This window comes from Wyeomyia smithii, chromosome 2 (assembly GCF_029784165.1).
Source record: "Wyeomyia smithii strain HCP4-BCI-WySm-NY-G18 chromosome 2, ASM2978416v1, whole genome shotgun sequence".
Classification (NCBI taxonomy): Eukaryota; Metazoa; Arthropoda; class Insecta; order Diptera; family Culicidae; genus Wyeomyia; species Wyeomyia smithii.
In genome coordinates, this window is record NC_073695.1 from 173,338,338 (window position 1) to 173,365,271 (window position 26,934).

Below are 26,934 nucleotides of genomic sequence, written 5' to 3' on the forward strand. Positions count from 1 at the left end.
CATCTAATTGCAGCAATTCAAATAAGCAGCTGAATGGCTCATTTCTAATCCAATTCGAAGACTGCGACATACAAATCAACGGAGAACTATTCTCTAATTTCGAAGCTATTATACCTGGACGACCGTATCATCCCACAACTGGCTTATTGGTAACCGAAACAGACACATTAGATTCACCTCCCGCAGCTTATCTACGAAATCTAACACTGGAGCACCGAGAGAAACTTGAAATATTAAAACTAGAAAATAATTCACTAACATGGAAACTCAACATATTGTTTGGGGTTTGTTTATTGATTGTTCAGTCTTTGGCTCTGTTTAATTTCAACTTATTAGTAGTTTATTTTAGTTCGAACGCTATTTGATTATTGTACAATATTGTTTTAAGCTAGCAGTGAACAAGGGAATAGTGAAGTGCAAGTTCTAGCATTGTGATATTTCGTGATATTCGCTTTCGTTATTGAAGTGGACTGTGCATTGGATGCTGACTTTGTTATTGTTGGACCTACATATTGCCGCGCAATTTGATTACCGTCTGTTAAGCCTACCCACAGGCGCTTCATTCTTGTGCACTCATATTTCATCAAACCGTGCTGTTTGTTTATTTCTGATACCGTAATGGAGAAAAAACTGTGCGGCGAATGCAAACTCGAAATCAATGACCTCGAACCGGTACGTTGCGGTTTTTGTGAAGCTTGCTATCACATAAACCAGCAATGCTGTGGCTTCAACAGCAGGATTTGCAAAGAACTCTTTGCACTAGGCAAAATATTGTTTATTTGTCCTCAGTGCCGCGATAAACTGAACGGCCGTTCGATAAATACTTATGTGGCTGACGCACTAAACAGCCAAAACGCTCAATCGCTACAGCTGGTTGATTTGCCGTCTCAAGTGCAAAAATTGTGCGAAATGGTAGCCGGATTGAACAATAAGGTTGAAAGTATGTCGCAAAAACCGCCGCATTGTGATGGGTTCGTTGGAACTCCCGCTAACTTGTCCGCCGCTGCGAATTTATCCACACCGATATGGCCCGCAAGAAATCCTAAACGGCGCCGTGCGGACCGCATGCCGTTAGAAATCACTTCTGATCGAGGCACTAATACTGTTGATTTAAGTGATCTCTCGGTGTCATCGGTTGCTTCTGTGGTAGCAAAAAAGTGCTTTTGGCTCTACCTATCCGGTTTAAATCCCAAAGTAACGGAGCGATGTGCAGAAAATTGTTTCACGCTGCCTGAATTCAATTGAACCTGTTGCTGTTGTTCGGCTCGTTCAAAAAGGTATCGATACGACGAATTATTCCTACATATCATACAAAATTGGTTTGGATCCCGATGTAAAATCGATTGCTCTGGACCCCGCTTCTTGGCCGTCTGGTTTGTTATTCAGGGAATTCGTCGATCGTCCAAAAAACTAGATCCCGCGACTTTTTTCTCGACTAACGTTTCGACTGCTGTCCACGAGCTATCTACCGTATTACTGCATGCAGATTCGACTACAATTGACTCATCAAAATTCACTGACGACCACCATGTATTCTTTGGAGCCAGCCCGGGACGCACCGAATCAAGCAACTTGGAAGCCCCTGACCCACTCATCACAGTCGCGCTACTGCAGCCTGCGTTCATCAGCCGTCCCGGTCCTGTGTTTGAGGATGGAGAAGGGGTCTTCCAGCTTGCTCGTATTGGCAAGTATTTTACTAATAGCAACATTTCACCACTTGACATTCCCGCACGTTTTAGTCATCTACCAACGAATCAACCAAACATTGATGTCAATTCTGGACTATGCCCTGTGACCAACCTCACTGGACAGTGCGAAATCACTCGCCACTTAATGCCTGCTTCTGCGTCCCCTCCACGACGAGCTCTTCCACTGGGCGACGTTAGCGAACAGCAGACAGCTAGTACTGTTTTAATTTCAAGCAACAGTGCCACGCGAGTCGGCCGGCAACAATGCGATTCCCCGTGCAATACTGACCTGCCATCTTTACTCTGCTACTATCAAAACGTGCATGGCCTACGCAGTAAAGTAACCGAGTTTGCTTTAGAAGTTTCCAATTCGTTTTACGACTGCATCATTCTCACCGAGTCCTGGTTGGATGCGCAAATTTCTTCTACTCAATTGTTTGGCATTGATTATACCGTGTATCGGACCGATCGTAGCTTGTTGAATAGCACCAAAGCAAGGGGTGGTGGAGTAATTATCGCTGTGCGACGATCGTTGGCATCGGCATTATTAATTGAAGCCATGGATGAGTCGCTTGAACAGCTGTGGGTTACGGTCAGAAATGGTGCATTTAACATTGTTATCGGCGCTATTTACATTCCCCCGAACATGCGGAATGAAGTTGAAATTGTTGATCGGCATATTTTATCAGTTGAAAAGGTTATCAATTCAACTAGTATTAACGACGATCTGCTTATCTTTGGCGATTATAATCGTGCTGGCCTATCCTGGTCGATGCAGTCGGAGGCTAGTTATCTCTTTGTTGACGCTTCGCGCTCATCTGTGAATGCTGGTAGCACCCGTTTATTAGACGGTATGGCTTTTCACAGTATGTATCAGATTAATTCTGTTTGCAACCTGAATGGCAGGTTCCTTGACCTAATTTTCGCAAACTCACATGCTTTGCCAGCATGCTCGGTCACTACCGCACCCGATCCCCTCTGCAACATCGACGTTCATCATCCACCTTTGATGGTTACTTTAAATAGGCCCGTTAAGGCTCAGTTCGTTGACGAGTTCGATCCGTCCAGTTTTGATTTTCGGCGTGCAAACTTTGATGCAATCAACGCAGCTTTAAATGATATCGATTGGACCTTCATTAACCGGTGTGCTAACTTGGATGAGGCCGTGAATGGATTCACTGAAACAGTTCAGGAACTTATACATCGGCATGTTCCAAAAGTTCGTCCTCGTTGCAAACCTGTTTGGGGAAACAGGCAGCTCACAAAACTTAATCGAGTTCGAAAGTCTGCTTTGCGCGCCTATCAAAAGAATAGAAACCCTATCAATCGGAACCGATTTACTTCTGCCAGCCGTTCATACAAAGCACTGAATAGAACTCTGTACACAATGTACGTGCGAAAGACGGAACACAACTTACGTTTAAATCCGAAAAGCTTCTGGAAGTTCGTTAATTCAAGCGTAAGGAGGAAGGGTTACCTTCCAGTATGTTTTTGCTGAACAATGAAGCTTCAACGAATGACAGTAAATGTGACTTGTTTGCCAAGCACTTCGCTAGCGTGTTTAATACGCGGTGTGCTTCACCCGATGAGATTGCCACAGCTTTGGCTCCTGTTCCGGCCGACGTATTCAATACCGGAATCCTCACGATTACTAACGAAGAAGTTGCCAACGCCATTAGAAACCTAAAACAGTCCTTCTCCCCTGGACCTGATGGTATTCCTGCTGTACTCCTGAAGAAATGTGCTGGAAGTTTAGAATTACCGCTAACCGCCATTTTTAATCTCTCCTTGCTGAGACATCAATTCCCTCGCAGCTGTAAAGAATCATTGATGTTCCCGGTGTTTAAGAAAGGTAACAAACGAAATGTGGAGAATTATCGTGGGATCTCGTGTTTGTGCGCTTGCTCCAAAGTTTTTGAAGCTATAATTCACCATCATCTTATGTTCAGTGTAAAAAACTACATTTCTACTGCGCAGCACGGGTTTTTCCCGGGTAGATCTGTATCTACTAATTTGTTAGAGTTCACCTCTTTTTGCCTCCGCGGTATGGACCGAAGCCTTCAAATTGATGCTGTCTATACGGATCTAAAAGCTGCTTTTGATCGCGTTGATCACGGGCTTCTTTGTGCCAAGTGCGACAAACTTGGAGCTGCAACTGGAATGGTAGAGTGGCTAGACTCTTACCTACGTAATCGTATGATTGCTGTTAAGCTGGGCTCGTCGCAATCCACTTGGTTTAGCAACAACTCCGGTGTTCCGCAGGGTAGCATACTTGGACCGCTACTTTTTTCATTATTCATCAATGACGTTACAAAAGTTCTTCCACCTGGCACTCGATTGCTGTACGCGGACGACACTAAAATTTTCCAACTTATCGAGACTGTTGAGGATTGTCGCAGGCTTCAATCGCTGATTGACTTGTTCAATGACTGGTGCCTCCGCAACTACATGCTGATAAGCGTTCCATAGTGTACCGTAATCAGTTTCCAGCGCAAAAAGCAGCCGCTGTTGTTCGACTATCGCATTGCTGGCATATCTTTGCAACGTAGTGATTTTGTCACTGATTTGGGTGTTTTGTTGGACTCTCATTTAACATTCAGGCAGCATTTTACGATGATCATCACCAAAGCAAATCGACAACTAGGTCTTATCTTCAGAATTGGAAAGGAGTTCATCGATCACGGCACCTTGCTAACTCTCTACTGTTCTTTGGTGCGCTCAATTTTGGAAACGGCGTGCGTGGTGTGGGACCCGCACTTTGATGTTTGGATTCAACGAATCGAGCGCGTTCAGAAACTTTTCATCAGAAGGATCTGTCGTACATTGCCTTAGAGAGACCCTAATAATCTGCCACCTTATGAAAGTCTCTGCTCATTGGTTGGAATCTCACCGCTCGAACAGCGCCGCCAAAAAATTATTGCCAAAACGACACACAAAATCTTGACGAATCGGTATGATTGTCCTGCTATTCTAACTTCGCTGCAGCTGTATTGCCCACTTCGCCCACGACGTAGCCAGCATTTACTGCAAACTAATGCGCACCGCACAAACTACGGCTTGAATGAACCTGTTCGCCGAATGACTCTGGTATACAACCGGTACTACGATAATTTTAATTTTTAGGTTCAGTAATTTATTGTGCTCGATGAAATGTTTGTTAATTTATATCATTTTCGTTATTGTATATTAGCCATGTAATACTCGTAAAAGATGCTGGGTTTTTATGCCAGCTTGATAGTTGCCTTCATGGCTTCTCAAGGCGGCTTTTCCCAGCCACATATATATTTTTATTCATTAAGATTAACGTCGTATGCAATAACCAATAAATAATAACAATATTCGGATCATTCGGAGGATTAACGATAATTTCAATCATCTCTGTGATAGGGATATATTTCTATCTTTCCAGAAAGACAATAATCAACACAAAAATTAATATACCAAGCACCGAGAACAAAGACATTGCACTTACAACAATAGACACTTCTACCACCAAAAAGGATGAGCTCATCATCACGGACCAAGAGATAGCAACCACAGATTTATCAGAAGAACGAAAAAAGGAAATCGAAACATTCATCAATATGTCATCACCTTTTCGAACCGTTCAACTTTGAGGACAAAGTTACTTAAGAGGGTGAGAGTTAAGCAGAACACGTCACCAATATCCGGCAAGCCACCTTATCTCATCAGGACCACCATCATCGTCGCCAAATCAGCATAAAGCAGAATTCCCAGAATGAAAATAATCTATTTCTCACCAGTAGTGTTTAGTCTGCACCAGCACTATCTTTTGATTATACAAAGCATAAACAGGAAGCATAAACAAACACTCGCTGCGAGGCTATATATAAGAGTATTAAAAGAATTGTAGTTTAGTCTTAAGTCTTAAGTGAATAAAGATAGACGAGCAGAAGCTCAAAAAAATATTTTTTTTGCCCGATTTTGTGGCAGAAGAATTAACTCCAGTGATCTGAATACCCGAGTTTTCGAGTGCCATAATCATGGGACGGAAATCTTCCGAAAGCTCAGCAAGTAAGAGTGTTCCAATCCACTCATCCGATATCGGAAAACCTATTCCGGTTAATTTGTGTGCGGTAGAAACGATTTGATTGACGTAATCTGACATCGAGGAGCACGAAGACAAGTCTGTCTGGATCAACCTTTTCAACAAGCCTACTCTCCTGGTAAGTCCAGAGTCCTCAAACGCACATTCCAATTTAGACCAAACTTTCCTTGCCGTATTTGCGTCTTTAACGTGCACGTAATTTATTGGGTCCAGCAGCAAAATGATCTTGGCTCTCGCACGACGGTCTTTGCCAGCATCTACGGTGTATGATCCATCCTGATTTCTTTCCGGTTTCACAACGCTCCAGAGGTCATCCAGCTCCATGTAAGTTTGCACGGCAAATTTCCATGTCGCCCAATTTCCTCTACCGACGAGCCGCTCGATTCCCGGAAAATTCCAAATGTGTTGAACTGATCCAGTTCCAGATGATCCCGCACTCGAAACTGTACCGTCACCGTTCATTTCAACTGTTTTAACTCGAGAAATAAACGTACGCGAAAAAACGATTCAATTTTTCACAACCCACGCCGATTTCCAACGTGGAATGTTCGCGAAACAAAAGCAAACAAAAATAAAGCGACTTGCTTTGTGAAACGTTTATTATAAAGTGAGAGAATACTAATCGAATACTAATGGGTAAATAAACAATATCGCACGCTAGCCTGGGGGGCTAATGCGGTCTCGATCAACTAGATAAGTTGAGAGAATTCGTTATCGATATTGTTTTTGGCACATTTTGCATGTGTAGGATAAGTACAACGATACACCGTGCCCCAGTGCTGAGTCGAGAAAATTTCCAGCTCGAACAGATCCTCGACCTGATCGGGAATCGAACCCGCTATCACAACCGTGTGAGAGAGCTAGCCGACCGACATCGCTAACCACAGAACCACGGGGACCACACAAATCGAATGGGTAAATACATTTAGGTATAACGATGACGCAGATTCAATGTAACAGATGTACAACAGCTTATTACGTACACGCCAACAGGAATAACCTTCAGATTTATTAGTACGAATCATATAAGTTACTCTAAGTAACTGATGAGTAGTCGAATGCCCATGGCGAAATCCAAACTGCTCATTTGCAAAAATTGAACTTTCGTCATCATTCTATTAAGAATTATTCTTTCAAAAAGTTTGCTTCTAGAAGAGAGTAAACTAATTGGACGATAACTTGAAGCTCCAGCTGAATTTTTCCAGGTTTAAAAATTGGAGTGACTTTGGCTGCCGCCCATGGCAAGTCCGTCCCAATTGCATTTTTGTCAATTTTGCGTTTATTTATGGAATCAATTCCTTTTTAAATCTATTTTCGATAAAACAAATATTTTTGAATACTTCGTTCTGAGGAACTATGAAAAAAATAGCAAGTCGGTTTGTCCCATAGCAAAAGTGATCGCAAATCGGTCCCATTGCAAAAATCTTCGCAATTTAACCCCACAGCCAATAATAATTATGAAAAATGTGATATTCACCACAACTTATGGTCTTCAGGGTTAGAATTGGATGTACCAAGTGATATTCGATAGGAGGTTTGATTGAATTTTACGCGTTCTACATCGTGTGGCTCTAGCTAGTACAATGTTTTCTTCATAACAAAGTTTCCACCAGTAGCTTCGTTCAGCTGTTGTTTGTTGACAGTGAACGCTTTAGGTGTGTCACTGTATTGTTAGTTAAAGCATTCTTTAGTTAATGCTACTTTTTCGTATTTTTTCCGTATTTTATGAAAAGACGTGGGCAAGAATTGTTCAATTATTGTCGTGAATTTCGTTTTGAAGAATTTGTCAGTCATATCAAATACTTCGGTACGCTACTTAGCTTTAACAGCAAACATTTTCCCAAGCTATAGGTGTTCTTTCATATTTGCTTCCACTGCTACGTGGAACCTGTCCGCCGTCACGAACGTGTGACCGCTATCAGGAAAATTAAGAACAAGTTCCTACACCCAAACTGATTTCGAATTTATCAGTAGTATCAAATGTAAAAACAAAATCTAATTTTATTTTGAGTGGTGCAGTTGCTACATTGTGTTATGCTTCTTACAAAAAACTTGTTTAATGAAGCACGAGAGTAGGTCATTTATGAATTGACCAGCGATGGATTCATTCCAAACGCAAGCTTTAGCACCGCCATCGATTTGTAGTAGTTTGTTTTTCATCACTGGTCGTAGCTGGCTATGGGACTGACTTGCTATCATTCTGGCTACGTACCCTAAAAGTAATCGCATGTGAGTCCCAGCTTATGATTTTCAACAAATTTTAATCAAATTTCGGTGTGTATGTGAATTTTATGATGCAAAAGTGTTAGATTGTTATTGCAGTACTAAATTCTGTTGATGGTCTTGGTTGAAAAAGCATTTGAGTGCAAAATTTCACCAAAAGTGTTACGATTTTCAATTGCTGTTTTCTCATCAGCACCAAAACGCAAATGGGACGGACTTGCTATGAGCGGCAGTTGGCATTTTTCTATTTTGAGGGAAAATATGCAAATTCAAAGCATCTGTTAAAATTCTCACCAAGAAATTTAAAGAGCCTTCGGGAAGTCTTTTGAGGAGGATATAAAAAATCCCATCATCTCCTGGTGCTTTCATGTTTTTGAAGTTCTTGATAATAGTTCGTATTTCATTCAAGTTTGTTCCCAGTACCTCTTCAGAAAGAAATTCTTGACTGATAATCTGATCATACTTTTGTAATACTTCATTTTCATAATGAGTCCTTTATGTTCAAATTGAAATTATGAACACTCTCGAACTGCTTGGCAAGTTTTTGAGCTTTTTGTTCATTCGACAACCTTTCATCGTTGTGTAGGTGCGCACCATGCATTCCGTGTATTGGTATTGGTGTCAGCTTTAGCCTCATATATAGGCTAACAGACGCGCATAGTATCGACTTGTGGTTGCGGCACGCAGGTCAGTTCATGTTTTCTGATGAGAACCTTTTTGTCTTGCAACAGCCGCGCAATGTTAAAACGATCAGCTGTGGGCACCGACCAGAATCCCTCCGTTCCACATAAACATCCCCCGGTTTCAGAGCGCTGCCTCGGTGATGGTTTGGGGCCGTATCCAGGCTTGGGAAGCTCCCATTGGTTTTATCGAGAAAAAAAATGCGTGAAAATCAATGCCGCGTACTATGAGGCCGATTTTGGAAAAGGTTGTGGCCCCTTTACTACGGGACATCTGCGAGAAGGATCATTACGTCCTTCAACAGGATGGGGCTCCGATCCAGACGGCGAACATCGCCCAAGCGTGATGTAGGGAGAATTTGACTGATTTTCTCGATAAGACTTTGTGGTTTCCCAGCTCTCCGGACCTCAATCCCCTGGACTTTTAACTATAGTCGTACACGCTGGCCAAGCAGAGTGAACATAAAGTGAGTACTGTAGACCAATAGACCACTCCAATCGTGCATGTATTGGTGCACTTTATACCGTGTAAGTCGGATTGAAAATGAGGCCAACAATGTGTTGTCAAAGTGCCTGCATTAATTACGAAATTTTCATTTTCTTTCACTGACTTGAAACCTATTTTTTTCCTGTGCGGATTGTGTGATTCGTTTACGGATAGTATCTAACAAAATGTATATTTGATTTCCATTACCGAGTAACTCAAAAAAGACTATATTTTTCGATTTGCTCAACCCCGGAGAGTTGGGTAAGAGTCATTTATGAGGCAAACAATCCGAGTTTAGTGTGCGTGACTGAGCTGTCAGAAAACTCTATTGGGTTGTTTAGCTATTCACGTATTTCTGTTTTTCATATAATTTTCTGAGCAAAACGTAATTTAAAAAAAAAAGTGGAAGAGGTTGTTTATAAGAATCGACCGCAAGGTTAACGTAGAATTACAACACCCGGTCAACATTGAATGTAACACAATGTTGCTGTTAAGTAACTCAGAAGTAACATTGTTACGTTACAAAGTTATCTAATTGCAACATAACTGTTACTAAAAAAATGGTAACATTGTTATGTAACAGTATTTAACGTACATGCAATGTAACAAAAATGCTTTACTTGTAATGTAACGAAATATTCTTTTGGTAATGTAATTTTACGTTGCGATTGTTATTAATTATGCACATTTCAAGGTTATCAAAATGTAACGTAACATTTATCTAAATTAATAGTAACATTGTTATGTTGGTGTTCCATTTCATGCGCATCAATATTGTGTTTGAAATTTAAAGTATAGTAAACACAGTCTTTACGAGTTTCTTTACGTGGGGATTCGTTTCAAATTTGTATGGAACCGCGTAAAAGAAGAATAAATTGAGTTAAAAAATTAACGTAGAAACCCGTCCCAAAACATGAGAACTTTGATTGAATATGTTGGTGGTCAGTCTAAAGACCAAAATGCAATATTACAAATTTTCAGCATTAAAACCAAAAATTGTGATTTTTTCATTGAACTCTGTCCTAAAACGGAAAACGTGATTGGAACGAAGTCGATATCTTGTACCATTTTTGAGTTTTTGAAGAAAGCAACCGTGTAAAAAACCTGACTGTACAATAAAAACATTCGAAGCTGCCGAATACCGCTGGTTACCGTACCCTACACACCTTTTATTTGGCGGTTATAGACGTAAAGAGACATAATAATGAGTAGAATGATGCTTGTCAGAGACGAACGTTATCCCAGTGACAAAAATGTAACACCCGTTAGTTTTATTTTTTTGAAACCACGGGATATTTCAAAAGCGTGTGAGACACTTTTGATGAACGTAGAACATTTCGCGGGACGTATTTTTAGGCGGGACAATTTGTTCAAACGCGGAGCTGTTCCGCGAAACGAGGGACTTCTGGTCACTTTACATTATTCGCAATTTTTCTCATGGTCTGAGATTTCGAAATGTGAACGTGTAGGGGTACCTGGGGTAATAAGCACCGTTGAGGCAAGATGCACCCCCTCTGATTTACAATGGAGAAGCGTTTTAATAACAAAATAATAATGTTATTATTTGGATTTATGTTTTCTATAGTCACCCTGTTGATTTGGCAGCACTACAATGTCAGAAAATGTAAATATATAGAAAAAACTGTTTTCGTAGCAAACGGTCTAATTTTATGCCCAGCTGAATTAAGTGTTTTTAGCCTTTCATTCATTGTTGTTTTTCACTAGCAAAATATGTTATTGTATCGAATATATGTCGACCAACATATTTCCGATGAAATATCTGTAAGTTTCAATTGGCCTTACCGTTATGCAACCAGAAACGTTCTGTTGTTACGATTGGGGCATAACGCTTCCCGTAGCTCGGGGCAAAAGGACTGTTTGTAAACAAATTTTTTGCTTACATTTCATATCGTTTCCAGCAATGTCCGGAAGTCCAATCGGTGGTCCTGGACCGTTGAACAGCTACGAATGATGCTACAGGCAATCAAAAACGGTGTTTCCAAAAACCATGCCGCTCGAGCATATAGAATTTCGAAGAAAACTATTTTGCCATTATTTACTAGATAACAAAATGAGCCGTACTGCCCCAATATTGTGGTGCATTCTGCCCCGTTGATTGGGTGCATTCTACCTCATTTGCATGGTGCTTTTGCTCCTTTGTTGCGGTGCATTTTACCCCAGCAAGAGTGCATTTTGCCTCGATTGGTGACTTTTGTAGATTTTTACACTCACCTAAAAAAATGTGTATTATACATTTTCTATAATGTTTTAGTATCTGATGCGAGTTTGAACGAATAAATAGGGGTTTTCATGTTTTGATCAGTATATAACATTGGTTTTATCTCTCAGCTTTGACAAGAATATACTCTGCTTTCGTTAACTGGTGCGTTTTACCCCAGGAACCCCTAAACGATAAACCGGAAGAGCTGAAACGCTACAGATTACCGCAATATATATCCATTACAAACATCTTCTCAAGGGGCGGAGATGAGGTTCTCAGCAATACAGCGATAAAAAACAAAGCTTAGTAAGGTCAGCACGCAGAATCAATTCTCATGACTAGCTCTCCTTAATATTGTTTGCTTGTATATTTTTTTGCTTTTCAATAATTCATTAGAAAAAATAAAAAAAAAATCTGGAAAGCTTCTCTCCGCACTTTGGGAAGAAGTTTGAAATGGATATACCGTTTTGATTCAAACTTCGAACACTTCAGAATAAAAATCGAATTATTATAGTTAGTGTAATCAAAAGTGTGATTATTATATACCATTTTGTTCCTTTACTGTTCTTTACCCAATGATGTGTAGCTCTTTACTGTAGGACCACTTCCAGCGAATCAACAGGCGTTGAAAAAAGTGAGTCAGTGTTGAGACGGTTTGCCTTTCTATTCCTTAGTGATTAGTATTCGGAATTTGGTCAAAGTCGTTTTCTGAATTCTCGTTATTTTCATATACAAAACATGTTTAAATCTATATAAATAGCACTCAATTGCAACATAAATAAAAGAACCAACATGATAAACATTGATTGATGAGAAAATTCATTTGGTGTTGATTTTTTAGTGCAAGAAGTTACAGTATAGCTTATTTGCTCTAAACTTGATGCAATACGGCATATTGAATACAACCATTCTGTGGTAAATTCTTGGGAGCTAAAAAATTTCTTGTGTGAAATGGGAGCGCTCTTTGCGACATCTGAAAGCTCCTGTATCCGAAAGCAAAATAAAACGATTTTTGGCGATGATTTAATGTTATTAAAATGAGCGATACAGCAATGGACTAAAAACGTTTTGTTTTGCTTCGCTGAAAGAGGTTTGCGTTGAGACTGTGGTTAAGATTTTCAACTCATTAGTTTGGAGAGTCAATCTCGCTTGAAGTGATCTTTTTAGTTGTATTCGTTTTTTTTTGTTACGACACTATACTACACAATTAAAAATAAAACTAGCGTTAACCGCTGTGGATATTTTTTCCAATAAAAAATTGAGAAGAATTGAGATTTTTCTTAGCTGCGCCTATGTGAAAGTTATATGACTGTAGAGTATCTCTCCTACAAAAAAGTGCAAACAATATCAGCAAAAGAAAAACTTTACTTTAGTTAATGATATTTTTCCTTACTGATAACTATAAGTAGTTACTGATGGTATTCCCATTCCAAGCATAGTGCATTCTTCATTTCGCTTGCGCCCATTACCAACGTGGCTTTAGTCGCTGCTGGTGATGCGATATGCAAATAGTCGCAAGATAGTTCTGATGGTGCACCTCGAGTGCCAACTTCTACTAACCGGGACTTCACCCTAAACGAATCAAACTGAGCAGCTAATTGAAATCGTGTGTAATACTCTTAGGTTTTAGATCTATCCCTCTCGCGATGGATGTTCATTGCCAGTCGGTAGTCGACAGTGAAACGAGGCCGCAGGAACAATTAAAATATACAAGGGAATAAGTAGTGTAGCGTAAAGAATATTCACGGTCTTTTTACACGATTTTTTTTACTTCTTTTACGCGGATTCTGGAATTTACGCGGTTTTCGGAATTCACGCGGAATTTTGCAGAAAAGTCGTTTTTCATTTTCAAATCGCTTATTTAGAGCAAGCGCACCGGTGAGTTGCCATTTGAGTTTCTATTTTCACAACGCTGGCCGTTGCTATTTTGGATAGCAACCGATGTTCGCACCGGTCGTTGCTATTGGGGATTATCAATTCATTTATTTTTTTCAACGCCGGCAGTTGCTAATTTATAAAGACCGTCACTAGCTAGCATTAGCAAAATGTTTGTGTGTGTCGTATTTCCCAAAAGCTCTGCGCATCTAGTAATAACCAATTTATCTGTCCGTCAATTGTTTCCGGAATGATCTGCGTTCTTTCTGCTTCATAAAATATTCCCTTTATTTCAAGCAACTCTGTTTTAACCTTGTTTGCGTTCTCCCAAATACTCGATAACACAATTCTGTTGCAGGTTTCTTCGTTTGTGCGTGCATGGATTTTTTATCCTTGTATGTTTAATTAAAGTAATTGCGTTAGACCGTGGAATGTTTCGCAACGTTGCCTTCAATAACAATTATACTCAAAATTGGCGAACTGTCATTAATTGTATTTTGTACTTTGTGCTGTCTCGATTCCTACAATTTACTATTAATATTTGCAAATTTGCAGCCAAACAAAATTTAAATGTAGAACGCGGAAATTGTTCTCGAGTATTTGGTTGATTCTAGTGACGAAGAAAATGATTTCGCGAAACAAATCTTTTTATACGCGAGTATAAAAAGGATTTTTGGAAATATTCGGGGTGCCTCTCAGCTTGGAAAACGGTAAAATATTGACCGCTATGCTGAGGAAGTTTGCCATCCAGCGTTTTAACAATGTTTTTATTTTTTGGAAACACCTGTCTATACCGATGGCCATTTCCAACGCTGCTTTCGAAATCGTCTTACGTTGTTTTCGAAGATTAAAACAGCTGTACATGCGAAAAATGGTTTTTTATTCAACAACCGGACGCAACGGGAAACTGAGACTAACATGCCTTCAAAAGAGTCAGCAGCAATAGTCGGTTATACTCCCGAGCAATTCGATCAAACCTTCCAGGTTTATTGAAATAATGACATGGTTTACCAAAAAACTGTGAATGTTCATCCGCCCGAAAAAACACCCTGTGTAAAATTTCAGCTCAATCGAAATTAAAATAGACTGGTTCACGCCGATACTTGCGTCCTACGACGTGTTTAACCAAGGCAAAGCGTTTCGTCTTCCGGGGCCGACCAATTATGTTCGAAACACTCATTATTTGCATAATATTGTTACGAACATTTACTATCGAGCACAACAAAACAAACAACAGTTTGACATTATTCATCAAATAGCAACGATGTGGCACGTTGCTATCGCGTTGCCAAATTTAATAACTCGCTACTACCCGAGGTGGGGATTGCTATTTCCCAAACCAACATAGCAACGCCCGGTGCGGTTGCCGCGTTATGGTGGGAGTTGCCAAACTAGCTTTAGAAACTTCAATTTAGCCACTGGTGGGCTTGCTCTTAGACCGCACGAAAAGTTCACTTAATTCAATTAGGTACTAAAGGTTTACTGATTTGGCCCAACATGTTTATATTTTTCCTTGATATTTAGCTCTATCTATCATATCAGGGTAATACATATATATATATATATATATATATATATATATATATATATATATATATATATATATATATATATATATATATATATATATATATATATATATATATATATATATATATATATATATATATATATATATATATATATATATATATATATATATATATATATATATATATATGTATATATATATATATATATATATATATATATATATATATATATATATATATATATATATATATATATATATATATATATATATATATATATGTCTTATGTCAATAAAATTTTGCAATAGCTTTGGGAATACACTCGATTAGGGTTAATCATTTTAATGGTGTGAAGCGATATATTTTTCCGTATATTCTACAACGTTCGAGTAAAAAATTCATCTCATTCATTCTGGCTCAGAGCGATCATTTGATAAGCTCCATCTTTATTTTTAGTTTTAAAGTTTTAAAGTTTTTTCTCAGTTTCGTAGCACGGATTTACAAAAATGATTTCTTGTGGACATTCTGTCGAGCCGGACCGATAGCACTCTCATGAAGGCAACAAAATAACATATATTGTGTCGTGTTGCGCGGCTTGGAAGGAAAAAATATTTCCTTCCCCGTGTCGCATGGACATTAGTACGGTAGACATGAGTATGAAGGTGGAAATTCTGCTGTGATGTCAAGCAATAACCGTCTTCTTCAAGACGTTACATCCTTGTTAATGAAGTGTTATGAATTTTCTAAAACGGACTCAGCAACGTGAGCAGAACTTACTGAACTTTTCTGTTTGAAATCGGATTTGTTTCGCATATACCGTTTGTGATGCACAGTATCAATGAATCGTAATATACATCACACTGCTGCGCAATTGCAGCTGCATCAAACTGCAATCAAATTTGCAGTTTAGTAATAACTATTCATTCAAATCTCCCCGTACCTCGAGAGGTACGATGCTGGCCTAACAAGCCAGTCGTCGTAGGTTCGAGTCTCGTCTCGGGAGAGACTGTTAGTGTCAGTAGGATCGTAGCGCTAGCCCCGCAATTGTCCTGTACACTAAACAGTCGGCTGCGAAGTCTATGTATAAATAAACAGAAGGTCAAGTTCCGAATCGGAATGTAGCACCAAGGCTTTGCTTTAATAACCATTCATTATGCTCTTCCAAATACATTTAGTAGCCTTGAAAAAGGCTGGTTGCTGCAGTTGCAATTTTCATTCAACTATCGCATAAATGCTTCATGGTCCAGAAAGCGCGCGATATCCGCTCTGACATAGATTTTTCGCACGTTGTGGAATGCGATAACTGGAAAAATTATTTCCAGTTAGGGGCCATCCACAAACCACGTGGACAGATTTTTAACGGGTTTTTAATTTTTAATTTTTAATTTTAATTTTTTTAACGGATTGTTATTTCTTTTTGTTTGATATTTTGAATGAAGTTCATTGAATATTTTTAAATTTTGTGCAAATGAGAAGTTGAAGTGCTGCCGAATTGTAATATGCACATTTAATACGACATCATTAAACGGGAACGGAACAAAGGCTACGGTTATGCAGAACGCGAATGACGGTGCGATGCGATTCGCCTTACCGTGGTGAAATGTACAGCTCTTTTTAAGGCGAAGTTGAGCTATACATTTCAACACATTTTGTCTGCATGACCGTAGTCAAACACTAAGCGACGCAAACACGTAATAATAGTCAGAGTATGCATGTAGATGAAGATAATTAACTTTGGATTATAGCGCAAAACGAGAAAATATTAACTCTTCAACTATTCATTTGTGTTCTTCAAATTTCAGTTGTTCAATTTAATATCCGATGAAATGTCTGTTTATTATCTGATAAAGCTCTTATATAGGGCAAATGATGCATTCCCAATTTACTAGGTCCATAACTCTGCCGACCGTGCTTGGGAAAGCAATCGTATAACGACCAATCAGAGGTCGAATTTTGTGTTTTGACAAGGCTTAAGAATTTATTATTCAGTTTTAGATTTTCATTTCACATCCCTATGTAGCCGAACTTCCTGAGAGAAATATTCTACTTCAAAATAAAATCTTCATCAATTCATTTGTTGTCCTTATAAGTACAATTGTTCAATTTATCATAGGATGTAGTGTTTATCTTTCATCTTTGTGTTACCTTGACAGTGAGGCCTAAGGCGCACGGTCAACACAATAAGAAAGGTGTTTTCACATTGAAAACTAGACACGGCTCTACTGGAGGAAGTGTTGGCAAATGCATCTACCGCCAATACCGCCGCTATCATACGAAAGCGCGTCGTTTCATGTGGGGAATATCAATAACGAAAAATGACGCGCGTCTAAGCATAACCCGAACTGTTTCGCCGTGCTGCTTCCATTTACTTCCACATCGGTCTCAGGGAAGTACCGGCTGCATCTACCGCTGAGGCTGTCACTGCTATTGGTACCAAAAGCTATTAACTCTTCAAATAAGTGTTTTATTTGTTCTCAAAAGAACAATTGTTCAATTCAAAATCGGATTCACGCAATCGCACCTCTGTAATATTACCGACAATAATATTCTTCTGAAAAAATTGATACAACTTTCCCATTAGGCCTCTGCCATAATAGACGCGAAAAGCGACGCGAACCGATTCGCTCGGCTGTAGGTTAATGTACAGCCATCAGTAGAGCTTTTGCTTTGTTTCATCGCAGCTAACATCGCAGCGGATCCGCGATTTGCGAGCCCCATTGACGGATGCTATGTTATGCGTATGAAAAGTGGCGGTGATATGCTATCTCGTTTACACATACGCTGAGATGTTAGTCCTCGAAACATGGCGGGATGCCAGCTAGCTGGCTCTAAATCACTTCAACGACAGTTGGTATATGCAATATACAAGTCTCCAGGCGCATAGACCAGGGATGTTGCGGATATGACTTTTCAGACATCTGCAGATGCGGATGCGGATGCGGATATGTCATTACGGATGCAGATGTAGATGCGGACGTCAATTTTCATGCGGATGTTCCGCATTCGCGGATGCGGATGCGAATATCCGTAGCATCCCTTGTGTTTTATTTTGCTCATTTCACATGACCATGCCCCTCCCTAGTGCAAAAGTTATTTGGCCGAGCAGTTAATGGGAAGGAAAATTTTTCTATAAAATTTTATGAAGCGATATTTTTTTTTCAACATCCGCATGGTACAAATGTAAATACATACAATATATGACGCATTTTTGGCCAACAGGCTGGCAACATTCTCTCAGAATTTAATGAACATTTGTGAGTGTGTAAGCCTTAGGCGGCATCCATAAATTACGTAACGCTCATACAGTTGCCGTTCGATAACTGCAAGTCTTTTAACTGCAACGCTTTTTAACTGCAAGACCGATAACTGCAACAACTTTGCAGTTATCGGACCGCAATCCGTCAAATCTGAAGTCAAAGTCATATTTGAAATTGAAGTGACAAATCTCACGGGAGGATTCTAAATGCATCCGAAAATGAAAATTGTTGAATTTCTAGAAACATTTCAAAAGGACTTTTTCATTTTTCTCATTTTTTTCGATTTCGTTTACTTGTTGTCTCTTCATTCTAGATGGGATATTATAGATCTCGACTACTAGCAATGAAGCAAAATCACCAGGTTATGTGGTTCACTTTCCGTAATTATTATAAGAGAAAAAAATATTCCTTGTGCATTGTTTGGCTAGCTTTCACTACTCAGTGAGGCAGTGCATAGTAGATCACAAACAATATTTTGTGACCTAGCGTTAAATAGACCATTTTAGGAACTGACAGGTGTCACGGATCCTGCTGACATTGATGTTGCTTTTACTTGCGTTATGTCAGCGGTTCCGAGCTTTCTGTGAAAATTACGATCATGAATTGAGTTCAGGAACGTCTCGTAAAATGGTCTTCTGTAGTGATGAACTTTTTCTTCGCCTACCTATTGGTTATGTTAAGTAGTTACTAAAACGCAATAAATTATGATGCGGAAATATGACTATCCAATTGATTAATCAAAATGCTTGTCTATTTTAGTTTTCTGCTTTTTTGCCACTATTCCATTAAAAAAATACATTTCGACATCATTGAAAACAAAAATGGTAGTGACGGACCGGGGGGTTTTTGGCATGTATCAAGTATTGCAGTTATCGAACGGCATTCGATAACTGCAATGTAAACATGTTGCAGTTAGCGAATGACGACTGTGTTTGTTACATAGGGGTGCGGGGAGGTAAGATCAGCGTTACCTAACAAAAAATCTCTAGAGAGACTCTCCAAAAACGAGCATTTTTATTAAGCAAATTCTTCTACAGTGTTACGAAATTTTTCTGGGAGGTTGGTGTTCGTTACATATGGGGGTGGGGGTCCAAACATTGGGTTTTTCTGCGTTACCTAATTCATGGATGTCGCCTTACTACACTAGGAAACTTTGCATACTTTTTTTTATTGAAAATTCATCTAGACTAACATTTGAAAAGGTCTGAAGTTTGAACCTCTATTCCCTATATCGAAATATCTTAATAATGACGAGAGATTGAGAATAGTTGTCCACGGATGGCTTCTAAACATTGTCTGAACTTTCTTTTAAAAAAATAAATAAACTAAATTTGAAATCGTACACTGAGAAATTTATTTTAAAACGAAAAATGATTTGAAAAAAAGAACATCTAAGATTTTTTTTTTGACACTAGTTTTCTGGATAGACAATTTACACTTAAAAAAGGAAAGGTTTTTTTAAAAAAACGTATGCATGAATCAGAGATAATTCCCATGTTTTCTTCCATTTTATATGAAACATGAAAGTTTTGTCATAATTCACTCAACAAAATGTAAAACAAGATAAAGAAAGTACTATTTTTCGAAATATTTTTCATTGAAAAAGTAAGCTATAAAATATTTGTCACAACCAAATTTTCACAATTTCGAATGAAGTGAAGGACTCCAAAAAAACAACATTGAGGTGTTTCAGGGTTCTAGCAGCACCATATATGAGCTGTTGCTTGTTTTTTCTTCACTCGTGCATTGAACAAAATCTTGTGCATTTTATTCGAAATGGAGCGTGTCTTCATGAAAATACAAAAATTGTTTTATTCACATTTTATTTGAATAATAAAATTCCTTAAGATGGAGGTAATTGACTAGCTTTACTCAAAATTTTATAAGGGGCTACCACATACAGCTGGACAGCTTTGAGGGGAAGGGGGGTATTGAAAATCATTTAAAATTTTTCCACGTAGTATGTGGATGGCCCCTAACAAATTATCAATGATGGCTTGTCGAGCCATTTTTATGAAATATTGTTCATTTTGTGAAGATAAAAATGCTACAATGACAAAAAGCACTGTTTTTCCACGTTGTTGTCTTTCTACATTTTCTGGACGCTGTTCCAGGAAACATTCGGATAAATGCATTCGGTTATAAATTACTTGGAGAGAATATTTACAAGTATATATTAGATAACGATACTTTTTTTATAAAGCTACCTCTCTCAAGGATAGGACTTTAGTACCCTATTACTACTAAAGTCCTATCCTGATTTTGATCCTAATCGATGAAGCATGGCTTATAAATACATGTTACATTCTTAATTTTCTTTTTTCAAGCATTATTTGGCGAAAAAAAATGTTTTTCGTTTTTTAAATACTACAAAACATCGACGCATTTTCACGGCAACATTGCACAGTGAAACTGTGACGTCACACCCCGCGCAGAAATACCTTATGTTCCGTCACGTAGGATTTTGTCATACGGTACATTTTAGCTTAGTCCGAAAGACAGTAAGCCTTCCGTTGAAATTGATGAAAAACAGGTAGAGTGTAGAACCGGGACACGGCCACCTGCCGTTGTCCCCCTAAAACAAGATCATTTGTAGAGAAAGCAGGAAAGATCTTGAAGAAAGACCGCGAACGGTTCTGCTAAGCAAACGTTGGCGAAACATTTGGTTTCCTTGACAGAGGACCGCGAACGGCTCTGTCAACATACTAGGTATCAACAGATTATGCAATAGGCGGCAAAGAACTTCGCGCAGCCTTCTGCTGTGCCACAGGCAAACAAACTCGAATAAAATAAACAAGTTTTGTGTTGTAAACAAAACAGAAGTCGCCGGTTCAACGGTGTTGATGCTCTCGCATGCGTTCTTTCGTACATGCGGTACTAGATTATAAGGTAAGAGCTTAAGGTGAATGGTAAACAGAGAGTGGAGAATGCCTCTCACTCTGAGCTACCTGCAGGGTATATTTAAGCAGTGATGTACAGAATAAAAGTTAATTATTATCATCAGCTCTAATCTGGTGTATTAATTCCGCGCCAATTGCGCGTACAGGGATACCTAGAAGAAGAAGTCCCTGGTAGGATATACCCTACAAAACTATAATCGCAGACTATAATATTGTTCGAAAGTAAACCAAAGACAACACTGATAACACTGGTAAAACCATCATCGTTGCTCTATGTTTCTGTGTATGTAGTGTCAATTGGTTTCAAAATTCAAACTCTGTGGTGAAAACTGATGGGCAAATTTATCATTGTTATTGTTGGTTTTTCAAATGTCAAAACTGTACAATAACGTCTAAGTAGGAAAATTTTTCAACTTTTTATTTTCGAATTTTCAAAAGTTCTCTGCATTTTCTGACTTGCAGAAAAGTGCTATTGTGTTTGTGAAAGCCAACTTTATCCTGTTCATTTATAAAAGCAAGTTTTATCTTTCATTTTAGTCCCCTATTGAACACTTTACTCAATAATACCCAATGACTCTTCAGCAATAGGACAAGAAGAAAAAGAATATATGGGATTAATCCTTTGTTGCGCCTCAAGTGATCAGTTGCATTCTCACTCGGAAGACAAAATTAAAGACACTGTAGGGTGAATGTAATGTCCAATCAATATTTAAATGTTGTTTATCAATATTCAAAATGATAGAAAAAACAAAAAAAAATCTGGCACTGGCACTGTACCATATTTGGCAACTGAAAATCGAGGAGCGTGTTGCCAAAAACGGAACTTACCTGTATAAGTAAATGCTTCAAATGTAAACAACTAGACGAAACTCAATGGTAAACCCAAATAGCTACGTCACTATTCGCCCTGACGGAGTTAAATCATCTCCTTCACACACATTAAACTGTCCTTAAGCGAATTTTAGGGAGAATTACCAAAATGGTTGCTATCACATTCACCCTTGAAGAAATTCCTATCCTCTGCATTCATAGAGTAAACAAATTGAAGGTGGCAGCACCGTAACTCCATCAGAGCGAATTTGGCATCAACTCTGGGCAGAGGATGACGAGCAGAGGGGCGCGTGCAAGTGTTAGTAATAGCGAATTACTTTATTCCACTGTGTGCGGGCAAAACTGCCGAGGAATAACGAAACGTCATCGCCAGTTAAGACGCAAGAAAGAAAGAGATGCCAGATAATTGTTTACGAACTTAGCACGTGCGGTGGTGGGTTGAAGCTGACAAATTTTACAGTGCGCTTCGGACAGCACGGCAGGTCAAAACTGGGTCAAAATCGAGCGAATAAAGAAGGATTTTGACAGCAGTTAGTGCGCTTCCAGGTCAAAACGAGGTGAGCTGGTGGAATAAAGAAATTCGCTATAAGTTTCCTCCTCACCTTTCTTTTATGCTCGTTGTTGGTACCACAAACACATATTTGTCATGATCGGCTTAAGAGTGTGCATCAGCTTGTGTCAAAATCTTCAAAACAACTGGTGTGTACTGATTTCAGCCACAGGGATATGCCGAGTATCCAATACAGTTTTATCAATGTGTACGTGCGCGGTGTCTCTTTCGTTCGCAAAACGTCCATTGTGTCAAAATTGTAAAAAACGTCGTCTTTTCTTTGCAACGCAGAATACTGACGGGCAAAATGTGATTTTTTCTCGATGAAATCTAGCTGTTAATTCCATTTGCATAGGTAATGTTGGACAGAGAATCTATGGCACTCAAACAACAGTGTTTATTTTAACGAAAAACTGTTAACATGCAGTAAAGTTGGATTTTGAAGTATGGATTTTTACACGATCCACAAAAAGAAAAAAAGAAAAAGTCTGATCGTAGAAGCAGCTGAAGATAGAAAATGGTCATTATTTAGTTTGTCCCGAGAGCAACTTCTCATTACGTGCATAAAAGACTTGTTCATAAAACTTAAACATTTGAGAAGATTATGAAAAACTATATATTTATACAGAAACCCAATCTTTTTTCTAGGGCCGAGGAGAAGAATTCATATTGCAAAAAGCAGTGGTTATATTACGGTTTAAGTACAGCAAAACAACACACCGTTTTCGTAATAACTGTAGGGTTGAGAAATACAATACATTGTGCGTTTCGTTCCGGAGTGCAGTTTGTTAGCATTTCAACAATTACCGTGCGAATGAGTTTAAATCGAGTATCGGTAAAAGTTTCCGTTTCCCGTCTGCGTGGAGATCTTCGATTTTTAAGACGCCTAGCAGACGCAGCACAGGAAGTGCCCGAGAAAGCACTACCATGAGCGAGAGTCAAGCCGGTGAACATCTCCGAGATCAACAGTGGGAGAAGGCAAAAGGTAAGTAATATTCAACGTAGCTATCTGTTGGCCTAATGTTGGCCTAATTTTGCACTTACTGTTGATCTCCATTATTCTATGTACTGAAAGAAAAAAAAATTTATTTGACGGATACTGCGATATTGTGTTTTTTGTTCAACATGTATTTCTTCACATTATATTGTAAAGTCGTCAATTTTACCTATACATACATATCTACTACTAAAAAGTGAAGTTTTAGTAAAGCGTTTTTTTTTCAGTTCATAATCATTTCCATATGCGTTTTCAATCATGATATGAGATGTCACATGAATTACATTGATTATTTATTTGAAAATATTTTCTCTAAAGCGGTTAAAAAAGCGAACGATGATTTAATAATATTGCTTCTTATTTTTCAGAAATCTATGACCAAATCCTTGACGCAACTCAAAATAACTGCAAGCTCTCGAAAGAAAAAATTATTGCATGTTTATATGGCCGGACAGAGTGTTGCCTAGAGCTACAAAAGTATGACATGGTAGCTGAAGACTGCCGACAGCTATTAATTTTGCTAAATGATAACGACAGTGTTTCCGGTTCTTGCCCAGAAGCGGATCCAAGCAGCCCTATTCCATCGTCTGCTTCATCTTCTTCTTCAACGGCATCTAGCTCGTCGGTACAAAACAATCTGTCTGCGACTACTGAATCTAGAGTACGCAAACGATTGATTCATTCCTTATACAAACAACAGAAGTACGCGGAAGCTGAAACCATTCTTCAAGAATGGGCCAACAGCCATAACCATAATCAAGACATACATCGCTATTTAGAACGACTGCGGTCAGTACTCAAAATGGCTTCCGCGAATTCCTCACCTACGCCGGCTTCATGTGGTACTGATCAGGTCTCAACTTTGGTAAACCAATCAGCAGGCGATGTTGTCTCATGCTCATCGCCTTTAGACCCATCTGGCTGCTCATCTACACCGACATCAACGATTTCTTCACTTTCATCATTGAACGATGAGTATGACCAGATTGAAAACAAGCTTGAAAATCTCATTGTTAACAATCTTCCACCGGATCGATACAGCAAACAAATAAATCAAATTGAAATTAATTTACGAAGTACTCACAACAATCATAACCAGGGAGATGCAGTCAATAGTTCGAAAAATGATTTAAATCAGCCACAGGAACAGGAATCATGCACTAACGAACTTGACACTAAAGGAACAACAGTCGTTAACGAAAACGGAGAAAGCACTTTCAACACTAGCATCAATAGCGATACCAATAATTGCGATACAAATAATACTAGCAGTTCCGATGTTATTACATCGACAACAATCATAAGTACCACGACTGATGTATCAGCACAACCCACGACGACAATGGTAACAACAAGTGCTGACATGTCCACAAGCCCTGTCAACAGTTTCCAAAAACAAATAGATAAAATTACCAATATTACTTGCGTGTACTGTACAATGACGTTTCTTGATCGCTCTGAATTAAGGGCTCATTGTCAAACTGAGAATCATCAGAATATTATTATGTCTGATGAAGGTAAGTTGATTTCTTGTTTAATTTTAACTGTTGCCTGAGAGAGAGGATCAAATAAACAAAAAAATATGTAAGCTTAACTAGCGTCATTTTTTGTTCTAGGTCGTGACTGGAAATGGCGTCCACCGCCTCGCGGTTTCACCGCCGAATCATATTCATTATGTGAAAACTTTCTTGATAACCAGTCCTGCCATTATGGAAATCAGTGCGTAGAAGCGCACGGAATTGATGAACTTAATGAGTGGAAAGAAAGATTCGAATATCGCAAGAAAAAATTGCAGCGAGCAAGGGATAAAGAATTATACGGTAAAAGCTATACTGAACAATTGCTGGAACGGTGGGTGCAGGCACCTAGCCCGGATAAAATAATGAAAGAGAAAATAGACGGCGTAGAAGAATCTTGCTCGCAAGATCTCGTGACAACTGTTAGTTCTAAGGTGAGCAAACGCGAGTGGACTTTTGTGTTGAAGACAAGAAAACTTTTAAAAGCCGTAGCTCTGCTTCAAGATGCACATCGCAACCATTTTCTAATAAAGCAGATCTTTCCTGGGGAACCGCGAAGCGGTAGCACCTGTAAAAAATTAGGACAAGCCGTTGCGGTTAATAAAGTTGTCGAGGCAGATTTAACGTCAGACCAGGAATGGATTGCATCTACTGATCAAAAGCTCAACGACATGGCAAATGAAACTTCCCCACTATTAGAACACCGAGTGAAAGTGGTTTTCAACACGGATATTTACGGAACGTTTCGTCAGGCAGTTGTGTTTGATTTCGGTCATGAACCAGTCCTAGTTAAACATCTATGTGTTGATGTTGTTCCGGTGACAGAAGTAGATAAGATTCAAGAAATTCGAAAGGACATTGTCATGTCTACATCTGAACGATGGGATGAAACAAATTCGGAAATTGTTGAATTTACTACTACCATCATTCCCCATATGCAAACACCAGCATACGCAGCAGACGCTGAACGGGAAAAGGATTTGCTATTACGGTATCCACTGCCGAAAGCATCCACTTTTGTTCTGACACAATCGACTATAACTGAAAAGAAACTGACGAAGAATAATTATCGCAATCGTATTCATGAACTTCTGTATGTAGAAGAAATTGCTCGTTACGAGCAGATTGCACGCTACAACCTTACAACAAGACTGACGATTGCAACAAACTACCTGCTAACCCCTAGTGGAATGGCCACCAGCACGGCCAAATATTCCCATTCAGGTGAATTATTTGCGTTGATGAAACTAGGCAAAGATGTCTCAGAGGATACATCCGCAGGTCGATTGATACTAAATAATTGCCAAGCAGTACTAATCGCTTCTAAAGATGCAGCTCCTAGTGGTGAAAAGAGGAAAGTTTACGAGGCTGTGATCGAAGACAAAGGCAAGAACATGATTTACCTTAAAACATCAGCAAAAGCAGTCGCCGGTCTTGGTTTGAAACCTGATACAGAGTTCATAGCTGACATACAGTTCCAGCCGAATCGTCTCACGTACTGTGAGTGGCACCATGCCATAGACAAAATTGCGGACTTTAGAATTATATTCCCTGACATTTATCTAGAACCAAGCATACCATGGACACCACAACGTCAATGGGATGTTTCTCTTGATCCCAAACTAAACTCTAAACAGAAGGAGGCAGTTGTTGCAATAACTACTCCAATTGAAGTGGCTTTACCTCCGATACTGTTGATCGGACCATTCGGCACAGGTAAAACTTATACACTAGCACAGGCAATAAAACAGCTGCTGTTACAACCGGAATCGAAAATCCTAATATGTACGCACTCAAACTCGGCTGCTGATCTTTACATCAAGGATTATCTCCATCCTTGGGTAGAAGAAGGCATGGAAGACGCTAAACCGTTACGGGTTTATTACCACAAACGTTGGGTTGCCACCGTCAATAGCATTGTCCAAAAGGTAAGTGTTGAAATATTGAATGATTAGGGAAATATTGATAGATTAGGGTCTAAACACACATATCAGTCTTTTGCAAATTATTAAAAGTAAACATTCAATAGAGGAAAATGATCCAGAACGTATGACCGACAAACTTTGTTAAAGTAAAAATATATTCACTGTTCTTGTTTTTTTCATTG

At 39.0% G+C, this 26,934-nt stretch overlaps 1 protein-coding gene across 2 annotated transcripts in view; it reads left to right on the top strand.

Moving 5' to 3' along the window:
* The first annotated feature begins 22,539 nt into the window (after positions 1-22,539).
* Positions 22,540-26,934, top strand: part of LOC129721392 (probable helicase with zinc finger domain) — a 29,803-nt gene continuing 25,408 nt past the window's right edge. Inside the window, exons 1-4 of one of the 2 annotated variants that reach the window (XM_055673906.1) lie at positions 22,540-22,668; positions 22,962-23,298; positions 23,679-24,827; positions 24,909-26,755. In XM_055673906.1, coding sequence (XP_055529881.1) covers positions 23,241-23,298; positions 23,679-24,827; positions 24,909-26,755 — 3,054 coding nt within the window. In that variant the 5' untranslated portion in view covers positions 22,540-22,668; positions 22,962-23,240. The remainder of the gene's footprint in view (positions 22,669-22,961; positions 23,299-23,678; positions 24,828-24,908; positions 26,756-26,934) is intronic. The other variant, XM_055673907.1, reaches the window with a different exon arrangement.